The 17,148-nt window shown below is 53.4% G+C and overlaps 1 protein-coding gene across 1 annotated transcript in view; it reads right to left on the reverse strand.

Annotated features, from left to right (window-relative positions):
• Window positions 1-2,477, reverse strand: part of LOC133351244 (nascent polypeptide-associated complex subunit alpha, muscle-specific form-like) — a 123,884-nt gene extending 121,407 nt beyond the window's left edge. Inside the window, exons 1-2 of the mRNA XM_061566327.1 lie at window positions 2,440-2,477; window positions 1,102-1,176 (exon numbers count right to left, since the gene is read on the reverse strand). Coding sequence (XP_061422311.1) covers window positions 1,102-1,176; window positions 2,440-2,477 — 113 coding nt within the window. The remainder of the gene's footprint in view (window positions 1-1,101; window positions 1,177-2,439) is intronic.
• Between the last annotated feature and the right edge of the window lie 14,671 nt (window positions 2,478-17,148).

Below are 17,148 nucleotides of genomic sequence, written 5' to 3' on the forward strand. Positions count from 1 at the left end.
CGACAAAATCACTCCAGCACCACTTCCTGCTACACACACACACACACAGCTCACGTACACTTTTAAAACTCAACTTTTATATTACCAGGTCAGGCTCCACTGAGCTACAATAACTCTTTTTCAGAAGTGACCTGGCCACAAATGAAAGCTCAATAAGGTGGCTTATCATCAAGTGGAAATTTATATCAGCCATATACGGTAAGCGCACGTTTCTAAATGTGGAGGGAAAAAGCAGAAGACCTGGAGAAAAATCCACACGACCACGGCGAGAGAGAGAGAACACGCAAACTCCAAATATACAGCAGGCGTCAGGGTCGGAATCAAACCCACGACCTCCTGTATACCAGGCGAGGTAGTTCACATCTTGCCACCGTGGCGCCCAGCAGGAGACTTCAGAAAAGACAAAAATCCCATGTGTAGCCTTAACAGACTGTTGGGGCAAGTGCTGTTAGTGAGCACCTACGAAGACCGGCACGGCACACAAGGCGGTGGGGTGGTCAACACCACGCCCGGCCGCCTTTATCTCCCCAGTGGAGATGTTTACACACTGCACCAGGTACTCATTTGAGGTTGAGTCGACCTAGGGGAGGCCCAGCACCTGTTCAAATAGTCGCCACTGGTGGTGGTCGCCGTGAGCGGGAATCCAACCCGGGTCGCCACCGCTCCCCGCACACGCAAACACGCGCCCACGCCCACGTGTGCCTTTCGCATGATCGGGGCGAGATGAAACCACATCTGAACGGAGCTCAACTCGACTTATCTTTTATTTTATTTTCTGTCGTCACAGTCACAGCAGCTAAGCGTCGGAGATGGATTGGTACCAGATAAGGGAGGTGAGCAGGTGCACAGGAGGTGAGTGCTCCGCAGAGAACGAGAGCCAAGTTTCTGTTAACACAACCATCAACCGCATTGCTTGTTCTGCACTTTTGTGTTTTATCCCCAACCCCCCATCCCCCTCCCGCCCCGCGTCGCTCACAGCAGCCCCTCTCGTCGCAAGTAGAAAGGTCACGAGTTCAAATCTCAGCTGGGTGCAGGGGGCGACTTACCCCGTCGTGCTTCTGGGGAGAGACAAAATGAGTACTCCACTCGCTCCACGGACACTGTGGCGCTAAGTGGTGTGGCTCCGACAGGTGGTGTGTTTTGGCGGGGGCCAGCGTCTCCACCGCTGCTGAAGGGCTGCCAACAGAGCTCAGAATGGCATCACCCCTTCACAGCACGTTTCGGATTCTACGTGGACCTCGACAGAGAGGGCTACAGTGGCAGTCCATCGTGCCTGCGGATGACTTCACGCGACATTAATTTTACTACGCGGGCTTTCGCGACCAATGTTATGATTCGTAATTTAGTTTTCTTTTTGGGTGGCGGAGGGTTCAGAAAGCGACGTTGTAGACGGAGCCTTCTGCAGCCAGGCTGCCGCGATTGTGGAATCCCCTCCCTCGGTTCTTTGGGGTTTTCGGTAAAGTCACGTAGATAGGTTCAAGGAAAATCACAAAAAAATAACAAAAAAACTACGTTTCAATCACAACACAAGCGATCGTCGTCAGGAGGACGATCGCTTGTGTTGTGATCGAAACGTCGTAGTTTTTTTACCGAAAAACCCACAGAATATGAATTCCTGCAATCACGAAAGCTTTAAGTTAAGATTCTGAGTCTGTTCCAGTGTTTAAATCAATGTCTTAAAACACGCCTATTTGTTCTTGCAGACTTTCCCCATAACTTAAGATTTGATAACCACTTTTGTTATCGGAATGGATTACTCTGTAATTATTCTGAATCATTGTTCTATTTTCACCTTTCTATTCTGCTTAGATTTTATCTCTACTTGTGAGTATAGTTTTTTTTAACGTACAGTGCTTTGAGATACTTCAATACTTCAATATACATCGCCACGGTGACTATGAAATGTTCACTATTTCACCTGAAGGAGCGCGTGGGTTCAATCCTGACCCTGACGCCTGTATATTTGGAGTTTGCACGTTCTCTCTGTGATCGCGTGGATTTTTCTCCGGGTCCTCTGGTTTTTTCCTCCACATTTAGTATCAACATCACGCGCTTAAAGTAGTTGGCCGCTATACATTTCCTCGTGATAAGCCACTTCGTCGGAGCATCATTTGTGGCCAGGTCGCTTCTGAAAAATAGCTGCTTAACTCAGTGGGGCCTTACCTGGTAAAATACAAAATAGTTCAGTTTTTAATAGTTTATGAAAGATGCATTATGAACTTGAGGTGATTATGATTACACCATCTCATCCAAAAGTAACCAATTATGTTCAACAAAATCGTTGCCTTGCACGGGCGTTTGGAAGACAATGCCACAATCATTCGAGCAGGCAAACGCTTTCATATGGCCTCATGTTTGCTCTCCACCGCAACGTAGCTGACGCGCGACATGTGAAATGGAACCGGTTGCAGTGAATTATTACGAGCTCGCGACGCTCACGTTGGATCATCGGAGTGTTTCACACGTCCTGTTGGCATGAGCTCGAAGGCAAAGTGTGCGCGGTGGCTGAGTAATGCAGGAGGCCAAAGTTAATAAAGCTCCGCTGAGAATGGGGACTTAAATCATGGGTCTCCACCCGCGGAATTAAATCCGCTTCTCACGTGGAGCAAATCCCATCGTCTCAACCTCGCGCAGGGAGTGGCCACTCACCCTGGCGCGTGAGCCCGTTCTGAATATTTCCCCGGTTGGCACAGGTTAAAGATAAGGAGCATGGAGCCGCTGCGGGGGCCCAAACAGACGCACGCCGACAGCACTGGCGGCTGCGGTGTGCACGGCGGAAACAAGAAAGGGAGACCTCTTTTTGCCGTTTTCTGCCGATACATCATCGATCGGAAAGGTCCATCATTGTTTGAGCCGCCCCACCCGTACCTGCACGCCCGCGGTGCCGATGGCAGCGGCGGCTCACGCGGCACCGGCTGCCGCCGCTGGCTGCTCGAGTCAACACGGGAGGGTGGGGGGGGGTTGGAGGGGGGTGGTGGGACTCTGCATTGTCGAGCGTGCGACGTGTGGACGACCCAGAGGGCCCAGCCACCTGGGTCTGGGCTGCCAGACTGCCGCAGCGTTGCTTGCGGACCCTCGGCCAATGCCGCGGCCGCGTTGATTTGTTGTCTCGGTGATGCCGCCCGCTCGGTGTGCACGCTGAACTTCCTTCGCGCCGTGCGTAGCCAACCACGCTAATCGGCGTGTGCGGCGGAAGGACAACAAACTAAACACAAAAATCAGTTCTAAAGAAATTAGTTTTAAATGCAGATGATATAAAAGTGTGAAGCTCCAGTTGGTTCCTAATATCGGAAGAGCATTCCAGACGGCCACAGAAGTGCATCGGGGCCGGCCCCATCATCCTCTTCCCCACCACATTGAGTGCCCAAATTGCACCCCACCCCCTCCCCCCTCTTCCCAGCCCAGCTCTCCAAACCTCTCCCCTCTCGATCACCCCTCCGCCAGCACCCCCCGCCTGCCCCCCACCCCTCTCCTCTTGGCCGTCTGCCACCGCTCAGTGCTGCAGTAACGATGTCTTACATTTCCCCTGCGGCTCAGCGCGCCACACACCCCACTTTTAGATCTGCTCTGATAAACACCACACGGTTGTGGCAACTCAAGTGGAGTTGCAAGATATGTTCGTGACGGATGGGGGGCACACACCTGGTCCATTAACGTGTTCGCTGCATAAAATGGGGGGGGGAGGGTGCGGGGGGAGAGAGAGACGTGGGACACTTGCCATGAGCCAATCGTAAGCGCTGGAACAAAAGCATTGTTGATGATGGCACAACACGCGAACATTAGATATTTTATTGTTCCCACCCCCATGAGGGCTCCGCTCAGCTCCACACATGCGAGTAGCTAGTGAGTGTGCAGGCGGTCCAACTGCGTGAGGTCTCAGCGCCTGGGGGGCCCAGACTCCGGGCTACAGAGACGGAGTAAGTTGTAGAGTTGCCAATATTGAATTCCTTTGCACCAGGGCCCGTGCCAACCACGCTACACAAACCCGCTCCATCATTCCCCTGGGGATAATAAAACGAGAACCGCCCAGATGTAAGCACGTAGGCATGTTGAACTTCTTTCGCTCCGTACGTAGCCAGCCCGCGCTAATCGGAGGTGCTTACTGGTAAGCCAACAGCGGTTTGCCTATGGACCCGTGGCCCTGGGAATGCTACACACTTAGAACTGTCAATGGCGATGAGCGCCACCACGTTTGAGCTGTCACCGTGTGTGACCGGACGCGTCCGTCAGCTGCGCTGCAGGTTTCAACTCTTGTCAACATCTGAAATGGAGTTTTCAAAGTTGCGGTTGGAGGTTGTTTTTTTTTCTTTCCCCTCGGCTGGACTACGACAATAGCCTCACCCCCCCAGCTAACGTAGCGCGAGACGAACCGTGGAAGGACACGCTACGTCTACAGGCGCTGCGACGACGTTTCTCGGCTGCTCCACGAGATGTGAAGCGGTGGCTCCTCCTTTCGTACGCGCGGCCTCGGATGCCACGAGGTGCTCGTCGGCGAGCGCGAGGGGATGAGCGTCGTGCGTGTCGGGTGGCACCCCGGGCCCGAGCTCGAGGCTCAATGGCCCAACGCGGCACCGTTGCCGGGGCCGCTCCGACTCACTCAGACTCTGCCGCTCAGACTCGCTCAGACTCACTCAGACTCTGCCGCTCCGACTCTGACTCTGCCGCGCACGCTTCGGGCCTCGCGGGAAGGTCTCGCCCACGCGTGCATGTCGCTCCTTTCAAATCGCACCGGCTAATTGGCGGCCAAAAAAAAGTTTCAAGCCAACGAGTCACGGGCGGCACGATGCGACGCGTAGCGCGAGAGGGGGGGGGGTCCCGCCGCGCGATTAACGCTGCGTCCCCATGACCGCTGGGAAGTGGCACGGCGTCTTTCACAAACTGGGCGAGTGGGCCGTGCCCAGATTGCCGCTGTCTTCCCGGTGCCACGGCAGCACCGGCCAACCGCTTGTTGTCCGCGCCTCCAGCGCCGGCCGTGCCACGCCAGCGCCGGCCGTGCGGTGCGGCTCGCGCTCCTCGGGCGGCCACGCGCGGCCACTTGGGCCGCCCCTGTGACGGGTCGTGACTTAACGGGGTTCGGTGGAGCTGATGAGGACCATGGATGCGCGAGCAATGGCCAATGGGGTCTCTTGTTTTCACCAACCGCTGGGCTGTGGTTTTTCGAAAAAAAATATATAAATCGGCGGAAAATGACAACAATTTACTCGATTAATATATCTCGGCTCAGGAGAGCACGTAGCATCTCCCGAGGGAACGGAAACGCTTGCGTCGCTCCGGCCATAAAAGGAAGGGAGGGGGCAGGGAGAAAGAGGCGCCAAGTCCATGGAGCCTCACGTGGACCGACAGGCACACTCGGACTAGCCAGCGGCACCGCTATCGAGCGCGTGCAGGCGGTGCAACTGCTCGAGGATCCACGGGTCTACAACCAGGGCGCTTCAAAGTCACGCGATCCAAATCCCATTGACAACACCGACTCACTGCACGGGGTAAACCCACAGCGTCCCCACGGCCCGCAGTGAACAACCGGTCGAGGACTCGGCTCACTCGGGAGGCCCCGAGGCGGGGGCGGTGGAGACACTCCGTCCAATCTCGCCGTGACAAGTCTCTCTCCGTTGGGCTGCCATTGTCGGCTCGCCACGAGGCCGACCGTCGTTTCTTTCGGCCACGGGGACATCGACGGGCTGAGTCGACCCCCCCCCCCCTGCCCCCGAACGAGGATTACAACATCGCGGCACGCAGTCGTTTTCTCTTGATCGCTTATTGACGCGAGATTGAACATCTCACTCTTGCAGTCGCTTGGACAATGAGTTCTACTTTAAAAACGTAACTTTTATGGGAGTCGAGGGCCAGCCTCTTAAGCAAACAGAACGTCATCACGGCCCCTATTTTCAGACACTGTCTTGTATTTTCACATGCACAGTTTTTATTGCCCGTCAACAAAGCGCTGCCAACCACAGGGCCATTTACAACGTGACTCATGCGGCTATTATCGGTCACTCTAATCAGATTTTCATTCAGTATTCAGTTCACCAGACGTAACGGTACATTATACGATTATACACGCGGTTATATAGAGACAGGGGCGCCGCGGTGGCTAGGAGATGTTAACTACCTCGCCTGGTATACAGGAGGTCGTGGTTTTGATCCCGACCCTGACGCCTGCTGCTGTATATTTGGAGTTTGCGTGTCTCTCTCCAAGTGGTCGTGTGGGGTTTTTTCCGGGGTCCTCCGGTTTTTCCCTTCTCATTGAGAAACGTGCGTTTAGAGTATTTGGCTGCTGCTATACACTTCCACGTGATAAGCCACGTCGTTGGGCTATCACTTGTGGCCAGGTCGTTTCTTGAACTACATAGCTCTTACCTTGTGAATACATTCTTTTTTAAATAGTTTATTGCAAAGAGAGTAATTCATTAGTGTGTGGGAGCACCACACCACCACTCCTGCCTGCCTGCAGGAACTCTTTTTGAGTCCAGCGACTAATTTGCGATCCTCAAGCGAGTTCCCGTCAGAGTCCCCAGAGGGTACACGTCCGAGGAGGCACTGCACCCTCGTTCGCCAGAGGAAGGTGTCGAGTAATCTCCGCCCGTCCCATCTGTGCGGGGATCGAGCGTTGCCCCCCCCCCCCCCCCGCACGCGTGGGTTTTGTTCCGGGTGCTCCCGTTTCCTTCCACGCGCACAGGAAAACTCATCAATTTGGCTCCGAACAACTGAGTGTGAATGTCAACGTGCGCTCTGTGCGTGTCGCCCATCGCGCCGTGCGATGCAGTCGCTACTACGCAAGCAAACACATTCCTGCTGCTGCTGCGGAAGGAGCTGGTAGGAACGTTGGGTTGCTCGGTCAATGGCCAGGGTCAACGCGGCATGGTGTATTCTGCAAATATACCCGACTGTGAGGGCGGGCACAAGCCGGCGTGAGTAGGTTAAACGTTGAGTTTTATAAGGGCACCACGGGGTGACCAGCCCCTCCCCACCCAGCCCCACCACTCCCACCCCCCACCCAGCCCCACCCTCCCCACCCAGCCCCTCCCCACCCAGCCCCTCCCCACCCTACCCAGCCCCTCCCAGCCCCTCCCTCCCCACCCGACCCCTCCCTCCCCACCCAGCCCCTCCCCACCCAGCCCCTCCCTGCACGACGGACGGACGGACACAATAATCCCCTGTGGGCTGGTGTAACCAGGAGGTTCCTACCAGTATAAACAAACTAACTCCACAGCATGACGACCACAAATCGTGCTGTGGAGAAATTGCAGCGCTGCAACGCAGACGACACACAGAGAGAGAGAGAGGGAGAGCGCAAATCGTCTTGAGTGAGGCGGCCTGCTGATGGCGCAGCGAAGAACGGCGTGCCTGCCCCGCGGCGATGAGCATGGCTCTGCTATAATTACGAGCAGATCGATAGTCTCGTCGAAATATACAAACGCGCGTCGATGCCCGATCTCAATTTACCTGCCAAACAGAATGCAGCAGCAGCAGCATTCTGTTTCAAACGAAAGTCGGCTCGCGCAGTCCCGTTCGACGGCAATGACAATCATCACACAGATCTGTGCGCGGCAAAGCATAATTGGCGGGACTTTAAATTTCGCACATGTGAATTTGCCGCAGTGTAGCACCAGCTACACGAGCATTGGAGCGGTGTTCAAGTGTACCGGGATCAGAAAATTTCGATCTCCTCGTGGCCCCACCAACCCCGATCGGCCCGACGTACCCCAAACCACTTTGGTGGCACAGAAAATGTTGCTCTCCTTTCTCAAACGGTCTTCCCGCAAAAAAAAACATCCGTTAAATAAAGAGACTGACCATGGCATCCGACAGCGGCTTTTTACCACGTTCGGCTTGCGAGCAGAGCGAAAGGGCCAATTGCAACATTTTGCATTGACGTTGCGGCTCAAGCTGCGGTGGAGTTTGAAGAAAATCCGGCGTCAGTCTGCGCGGTCTACATCGCGCTTCTTTCTTCTCCGTCTTCTGCTTTTGCGCTCGGCTGCGAGAAGAGCAACCGGGGGGGCCGACATCGGAGTGTGAAGCCACACGCCGGCTTCGGGTGAGGCTGAGCGAATTTCTGCTGCTGCTGCTGCTGCTGCTACCTCCGTTGAGGATGCGAAGTTGGCAGTCAGTTCACGAATGCGCCTCGCGGTCGGCGATGCGGTTCGCGATATACCCCACGGCTCGGACTGCCCCCCACGACTCGGACTGCCCCCCACGACTCGGACTGCCCCCCACGACTCTCCCTGCCCCCCACGACTCACACCGCCCCCCACGACTCATACCGCCTGGTAGCGAGATGTTAACTACCTCGTCTGGTATACAGGAGGTCGTGGGTTCCTACTCGACCCTGACGCCTCCTGTATATTTGGAGTTTGCGCGTCTCTCTCTCCCCGTGGTCACGTGGATTTTTCCTCCAGGTCCTCCGTTCTTTCCTTCCACATTTAGAATCAATATCTCGCGTTCAAAGTATTTGGCTGCTATAATTTTCCACACGACAATAAGCCACTTCGTTCGGCTATCATTTGCGGCAGCCGGGCCCCTTCTGAAAAAAAGAGCTAGATGGCATCTCAGTGGGCCCTACCTGGTAATATGAAAAAAAATTGTTTAGTTTTTAAAAATACCAAATGGGGTCAAACGCCAGGCCTCTTTCTAGGACCGCGTGTCATCATTTAACTTTAACTGGAACCAGCAGAAAATAAAAGTGAGCGCTGACACTCCGTTATTGGTCCGGAGCCAGTGGTGGAAATTCCACATTCCCATGGCAGGGATAACCACCGTCGATTTATGACAACGCCGGTAGCTGTTCTATCGACTCTGCGAGGCATGGCTGAGCTTCACCAAAGCTTGCACGAAGTAAACAAAGTGCAAATCAGGATTGAAGTCGAGGAGATATGCCCTCGGCAAGGCAACTCGCAGTAACCTCAGAACACGTGTGAATTTCCATCGACACGCCAGCGTGATGCCCCCATTCATCATCCGTTTAATCAACTTCACCTTGTCACGACGGTGTGATGCCTCCATTGCGGGGCACCTTGTTCCAATCACGTCATTGGCGGGGGTGGGAGGGGGGTGCGGGGCTGGGGGGGATGCCACCCGCGACCGGCAGGATGCGGCTGGCCGCTGGACGTGAGATTACGCGAGGCTCACCGTTACAGTCAGCGTACAAACCGCACACTCATCCCATTAGCACAGCTGGCTACGAACGGCGCGAAAGAAATTCAACATACACACGTACGTGCGTGCGTACGTAGAGAAACGCCTGCGACTGCATTTGTGGGCTGGGTTGGCGAAGGCTTTTTCCCCTCCGCCCACCCACCACCCCGCCATGATGCCCTGGGACTTGGTTGATACCGGATCGTCGATTTTTTTTAACCGAAAACACGCTGCGACCGCTGCTCCTGCCGCGTTGGCAGCGGTGCCCAAGCACAACGGGGGAAAGAAAATCCTCAACACATTCGTCAACAACGTTGTGGGCCCCCCACCCCCCCCCCCCCTCTTCGTGGGGACAGCAACACAACAGGCGCAATGTTTCGGCCCCATGCCCTTCACTCGTGGCTCCCCTGGGGACGGGCCGTGTCGAGCCCTTGAATCGAAGGCCGAGCATTCGGCCAGTGTGTTTGTACACCCGGTAAGAGTGGCAGCACCTGAAGAGTGGACGAGCCCCAGCCGGGGCGAGGATGAAGGCGCTCGCTGCCGAGGGACCTGCCGCTAATCCCGCGGCGGCAAAGGCTCCTCTCTCTCGCACCGCGCTCTCGCTTGAGCCAGGGCCAAGCAGTCTGTGAAGCCTACAGGTGGTCGCTGACTCATTCAACGCTCCCTCCCGTCAGAGACAATCTCTCACCAACAGGACGCATTCCTCGCCGCCTCATCATCATTGTCGTCGCGTCCCGGGAGACTCAAGGGTCTGGAAAACAATTAGGGGTAATTGTCTCCTCCGCATCCAGCAAGCCATGGCTCAGGTGCTCACTTGGCGAATGAATCACTAAACTTGTGCTCTCAGCCAGGAAGAGCCTCGTTGAGAGGCTAAGATCCTTTTTTTGGGAGGGTCCTGCTTCAGAATGTTAGGTCCAATTCATTATTTTTTTGTAAATTTATAATTTTAGCTTTTTCGGGTGCTCGACAAGGTTGCCAACGGCGTCAAGGTCGCGAGATGGAGAGGTTCACATCCCTCCCATGAGTGAGCCGAGTGAACGGTGCCATCCTCGGCGTGCCGGAGAATGGTTCCGGGAGATGACGGTCCACTGTGTGCGGTGCGCGTGGTGTCTTTTGACCTCCGGAGAAAGAGCGATCATCACGTGAAACCCAGAATTTGAGCTCTCATTTGAAAAAAATAAACTAATATCTCAGTGGGCTTTACCTGGTAAGATAAACATTGTTTTGTTTTATTTGTATTTTTTTTCTCAAGATATTTGTTGAACCTTTTTGGTACTTTGCACTCCGGTCGTGTTTTTTGTGCTGTTTGTTGCTGTTACGTTCTGACCTGCCCCTACTGGACATCTGTGAAAGAGCGTGTTTAACCCGGTAGGCTCCAAAGACACCACCACCACCAAGGCTATAGGCGGAGACTATGAAGCCTTGCACGGGAGTGTGTGTGTGCCTTTGTTTGTTGCGGTAGTGTAATGGTTAGCGCGCTGTGCTACAAACCCGACGACCCAAGTTGGATTCTTGCTCACGGCCACCACTCCAGTGACATTCAGCCGGACCGGTCCAATCCGAGTGCTGGTAAATATTGTGGGTTTACCATCCAACACACCGGTGTGCTGAACGAGTAACTAATTGCCATGTCGTGTTTACATGATAAACCTTACTAATTGGCCGTGTCGGGTGGTGGTGGGTTTAAAGACACACTTATATTCACGCGATCTAACCCACGTGACCTCAGGGTGCACGTAGCCTGGCACTCGCGCTGAAAAAGAACTCGATTCTTCTCGAGCACCAAAACCGATGCCCAGCTCTACCACGTTGTGGCCACACATTAAACGATGTTATTTTTTAGCAGGTAAGGCCCACCACTGAGCTATACAGCTAATGTTCTCAAGTGACCCGGCTATCATAAAGTATAGCTCAACAACGCGGCTTACCACGTGGATATTTACAGCAGCCAAATCATCTAAACGCGTGTTGATTCTAAACGCGAAGGGAAAATCGTGGGGGGAAAAAAGGGAGGATCTGGAGAAAATTCCACGTGACCACGAGGCGAGAGACACGCAAACTACAAATATACAGGAGGTGTCAGGGTCGGGAATGAACCCACGGCCTCCTGTATACCAGGCGAGGTCGGTAACATCTAGCCACCGCGGCACCACAAGAACCGTTTGTGCAGCAGCGTGTGCTTCGTGTAACGGCATGACAGGTAACGGCTTGCATAGCCACAGATCCCTCCTCCTCCCTCTCTCCCCCAGCAGGTTACAGCTTGCACAGCGCTCCTCCTTCCTCCACCACCTCCCTCCCTCCCTTAGCGAAGAAAACACCAAAACGCGAATGTGCATGAGCGCACGACCGCCTAGGGCCGATGTGCGCGACGGCACGTCGAACGCAGCTGACGCAGCTCGTGGTTTGCATAAACAGCAGCAGCGGAGGCAGTGGCAGCAGCGAAAGTGGCAGCTGCAGTGGCAGTTGCTGCAGCAGTGGCACCAGCAGTGGCAGCGGCAGCAGTGACAGCAGTAGTGGCAGCAGCAGCAGTGGCAGCAGCAGCGGCGACAGTTGCTGCAGCAGTGGCAGCAGCAGTGGCAGCGGCAGCAGCAGCAGTGACAGCAGTAGTGGCAGCAGTAGCAGTGGCAGCAGCAGCGGCAGTGGCAGCAGCAGCGGCAGCAGCAGGGGCAGCAGCTGCGGGTGAGGAGGGGACCAGCCCGGGCGTGCCACTCGCCGTGCGCCCAATCGCTCTCCCCGTGCTCCGCCGAGTCCTGGCGTTCGCGCTGTCGTGACCGCGCACCGCAAACCCAACCCCACACACCGGCACACGTTATGGGCAGCGCTTTCGTGGGTTACACGAGCGAGCAGGGCCATGGATGTTATTCGCTTTGCCTCACGTGCAGCTTCTCTCCACCCAGGAGGTCGTGGGTTCGATCCCAACCCCGACGTCTGTATATTTGGAGTTTGTGTCTCTCTCTCTCCCCGTGGTCGCGTGGATTTTTCTCCGGGTCCTCCGGTTTTTTCCCTCCACATTTAGAATCAACATCACGCGCTTTTAGGGTGTTTCGTTGGCTGCTATCAATATCGACGTGATAAGCCACTTCGTTGAGCTATCATTTGTGGCCAGGTCGCTTCTGAAAAAGAGCTACATAGCTCAGTGGGCCTTACCTGGTAAAATATAATGTTTTTATAGTAATAGTCATTATTTTTGGTGCAAGATGGCTGTTTATTTTGTTAACAGTAAATGCTCTTTTCTCTGGGCATTAGTTATCTGTGTTGGGTTTATCCCTGCAGACACGACTCCAGCGGTTCACGTTTGCACCTCGTGTGCACCGATTCTCCTTAGCACGTAGTCGCAGGAGGCTGTCACGACCAATCTCTATCATGAAGAGAGAACAATCTATATTTATTTGGTGCTCGAATGGTAAATGGTCGTGGGCTTACTCTCAAACAGACCCGTGCGCCGAACTAGTGACTACAATTGGCACTTTTTGTTCACGCGACAAATCTTACTGATTGGCTCTGTCGCGTGGTGGTGGCGGCGGCGGCGGCTTTAACGACCCATTTATACTGACGCGATCTAACTCAAAAGAAACCTCGATTGTGGATGATACTTTCCCCCCCCCCTGCTCAAGTTCAAGTTCACTTATTAGGTATAGCCCTGTGAGCCATTTGGCTCTTGAATCGGGTGCAACCGCAACAAACAAAGCACCGTACACCAACACTGTGTGCAAAAATCCCAGTGGGATGCAAGTCAAACAACAACAACCACAAGACAACTTAGATTAAGGCCATCAGTCTAACTCTGTACTACAACAAACAAACATGGCCAAACCAAAAACTTTTCGAAAATCACCAAAATAAAGCCATAAAAGCAATGAAACAGTGATCATAGGAACTGTGACTGAATTTTCACAATAAACGACGTAAACAACATGTACTACCAAACTCTGCAGCCATTGCTGGCTGCATGAGTCACTCTACAACAGCAGGAGCATCAGTCGGAAATCAACATTTTTCAATGCACCTTTAAGATCAGCACACTAAATAAAAATACAGATCATACTTTGTAGCGATCATCCGAAGCGAAACATTGTATTTTAGGCCACTAAATTGCAGTGGCAGCTAGGGGTGTACAACTCCTCGAGAGCAGTTTTGAGTGAAGATCTCATAGGTAGTGATCCTGCCCGGTACCCACCACTCTGAGGTTGGCACCGAGAGGCAGTCAATAACCATCGGTGTCGCTGTCTTGGCGGGGTTAGTGAGCAATACACTAAATCAAACACACGCACACACACGCATGACTCTGGTCGCTTTGCCAAGACAAATACATAACATGTCTCTCAAACAGCAAAAGGACATTTCGAACCAATGTTTAATTATATATATTATTTTATTTTTCTTCTGCCCCTCAGTTCCCTGCCGGACGGCACAAACAGATTGTGTAGAATTCCCTGACGTCGCAACAAACAGGTCCCCGCCGTGGTGGTCACGGACGTCTCTTGGCCAATGAACGCCGGGAATGACTCGGTAGTTGATGAGACTCAAGAAACGTCAAAACCTGACCGGGGTCCTCAACAGCAGTTTGGGTGGATGGACCAAAAAAGAAAATCTAAATCTGATTTAATGGTTTAGATATTAGCGTTTGTTGAGTAAAGTAACGTCTCGCTGTGTGTCCTGTGACATGGAGCCACAATCTTTGCCACTAATATGATATAGCCTGCACCAAGAGGGATGGCAATCACGTGGTGAGGCCTCCATACAGCAGTGGATGTAATTACAATGATCAATTGAATTGTTAGGGGGAAGGGGAATCTGTTGAATCCGTAACTCCATGTTCTCGAATCCCCAGATGGCATAGCAGCTAGTGCAGCGGTTAGCACTACGAACCCGGCGACCCGAGTTCGTTTTCTGCTCAAGGCCACCAACGTCAGTGACGATTATCTGTACCGGTCCTGGGCCTCCGCTAGGTCGACTCGACCTCAAATGAGTACCTGGTGCGGTGTGTAAACATCGTAACTGGGGAGGCAAAGGCGACCGGGCGTGGTGCTGGCCACCCCCTACTTCCTCGTGTGTCGTGCCGGCCTTCATAGGTGCTACTCGTTAACAGCACTTGCCCCAAAAGTCTGTTAAGGCTACACGGGCTATCGTTGCCTTATCTTTGTGTTTGTGCGGGAGCCTCATTGGTCAGCTCAGTGGGCATGCACGGCTCTTAATTGTTGCCCAAGGCACCGATTGGCCGGCGGTGTCGTTCACCGCACGCGGAATGGGGGGCTCCACAAGAGGGGGGCTCCACATTCCGCGTGGAAAAGCCCCGAGAGATGAGCCGCTACGCCAACTCGGCAGCGTCGCTGATGCCCGAACGTCCGCACAAAGCCGGCACGGGCAAAAGTCCGCAGGAAGCCGGGGTCCTGACAATGAACCGCGCAGCAGCAGAGTCACTGGTCCGCGTCCATCACCTGCCCACATCTGAACCCCACATCTGAACTGGTTTGAACCCGTTTAAACTGGTTTTAACCCGTCGGCACTGGTTTGGCGTGAACTACGGGCGATGATAAATTTTTTTTTATCGACGGTGCTTTTCTCTCCACACCGTCACACGCTCGCCGGGGTGAAGCCGCCGCAACACTCGCCACGGGTTGACAGCAAGACGCCACGGTTTGACAAGCCACGGTGGCTTGGGGGGAGAGCGGCCTCGGGGCTCAAAGCCAGCAGGACCTCAGCTGCACCGGCGCAGTGTTGTGACAGAGGCATCGGCCTCTCTGTTCGTCACCCACTGCCGCACAATTAGGTGGGCACGTGGGTAGGGGCAGTTGGCTACACGGGGCAGGTGGGTACACGGGGCAAGAGAGGCCTCTTAGGGGCCGTCCATGAATGACGTCACGCGATTTTGACCGATTTTTTACCCCCCCCCCTCCCCCCCTGGTCACACGGCGTCACAAAAAGTCAGATCCCCCCCTCAAATATGACGTCACAAAGCTCTGCCCCCCCCCCCCAAAAACCATATTTCCATTTTGAGCATAAAACATGCTTCAAATCGCTTTAAACTATTATAATTGTAGTGCGTATTTAATGTGGCGCTGCACTCTGATGTTGTAGAAGAACACACGTAGTTAAAGGCGTTGGAAAGCTGAAATTTTGCATGAAACTGCAGATGTTCAGAATATTATATTGAAATTCTCTTATAATTATACAATATTAAAAGTGATTATAACAATAAAAAAATACTTGAAAATTTGTAGTAGAACGAAGCAAAATGGAGAGTACAATTATAACAATCACATATTCATTCCACAGAATGAAAAGCCCTGGTAGAATAATTAAAAGTAAAATGTTTAATAACAATCATTCAAAAAATGTACAAAATGTATGCTTCTCCATGTAATAGGTAATAATTAAAATTAATCAAAATTTGTGTTATAACAATTCTATTGTTTCTATATATTTAAAGTTGCACATTTTGAGGTGACGTCACATCTCTCAACCCCCCCTCGTCACACATCGTCACAAATGTCTGACCCCCCTCCCCCCCCTAGGTGTGTGACGTCATTTATGGACGGCCCCTTATGCTCACGACCTGGAGAAAGGGAACGGAGAAGCGAAGGTGCAAGACACTTCCAAGGTGCCGCATTAGCACACAACCTACACAGACAACGTGCATGTTCCACTGGGTGGCTAGGAAATGTTAACCACCTCGCCTGGTATACAGGAGGTCGTGGGTTCGATCGTAACCCCGATGCCTGCTGTAAATTTTGAGTTTGCGTGTCTCTCTCCCTGTGGCCGCGTGGATTTTTGTCCGGGTCCTCCCAGTTTTTCCCGACACATTTAGAATCGACATGCTTTTAGAGTATTTGGCTGCTATGCATTTCCACGTGATGAGCCACTTCGTTGAGCTATCATTTGTGACGGCCAGGTCGCTTCTAAAAAGAGCTACATAGCAGCTCAGTGGGGTCTTACCTGGTAAAATAAATAAAGATCAAGGGTTCATTGTGGCCAGTGAGATTCAAGACAACCCTAATAGTATCTCAAGCAGAACAATAATTGCACTCTAATAAATAGAACGCTGTGCTCCTGCCACAACTGAGATCCCAGCTTTACGTCTGAGCTTCAGACACCCACATTCAAAGCAAAAATACTAAAAGCGAAGTGAATTTGCGGTGGGGGGGGGGGGGGGGGGTCTAAGGCGAGACACTTTAGCGGCACAACGATAACCTGACGACGGTTGGCATATTCCAGCTCGGAGGCCGCACAATTGCAGGGCGACTTTGCCATGCGGCGGGCGCTGCCCTACACGGCACACGAGCAACACCGCAAACGGGTCTGGCCACCCACGATACACGTTCCAATGATTTATTGCGAATGTCACGAATTCCCCCTCCTCACACATGTACGAAGAGGGAGACGCGTCGTTCGCGCTGCGCGGCTCTCCGCCGTGCTCCCGTGTCGTGCCGCCCGCGTTGTTCCGCGCGATGTCCGACGTTTCGCTCGACGTGCCTGGAGCTTCTAAAGCTATTAACTATTTTTATTTTACCAGGTAAGGCCCACTGAGCTATGTAGCTCTTTATATCAAAAGCGACCAGGCCACAAACGATAGCTCAACGAAGTGGCTTATCGTCGTGTGGAAATGTATACGAGCCATATACTCCGAACGCGTGATGTTGATTCTAAATGTGGAGGGAAAAACCGAAGAAAATCCACGCAACAATGGAGAGAGAGAGAAGCACGCAAACTCCAAATATATGCAGGCATCAGAGTTGGGACCAAAACCACGACCTCTAGCATACCAGGCGAGGTGGTTAATATCTCGCCACCGTGGCGCGCGTGTGTGAACCACGCGGATTTAATAAGGGTTCAACGTCTACATTCTTTTTCTAACTTCGAGCGAATTAGCCAGCGGCGTCGCACAAAGAGAGACGCCCGCGCGACCACTGACGAGACGCGCCAGTCCCCCGATCGCCCCGCAGGGTCTCCGATCTATTCTGGACGCCGAGACGGCTGACCGCGCCGCCGCCACGGCCTGCCGGGCCCCCGCGCCGG

The sequence above is a fragment of the Lethenteron reissneri genome, chromosome 36 (genome assembly GCF_015708825.2).
Source record: "Lethenteron reissneri isolate LAM-NWPU_2019-01 chromosome 36, ASM1570882v1, whole genome shotgun sequence".
Lineage (NCBI taxonomy): Eukaryota > Metazoa > Chordata > Hyperoartia > Petromyzontiformes > Petromyzontidae > Lethenteron > Lethenteron reissneri.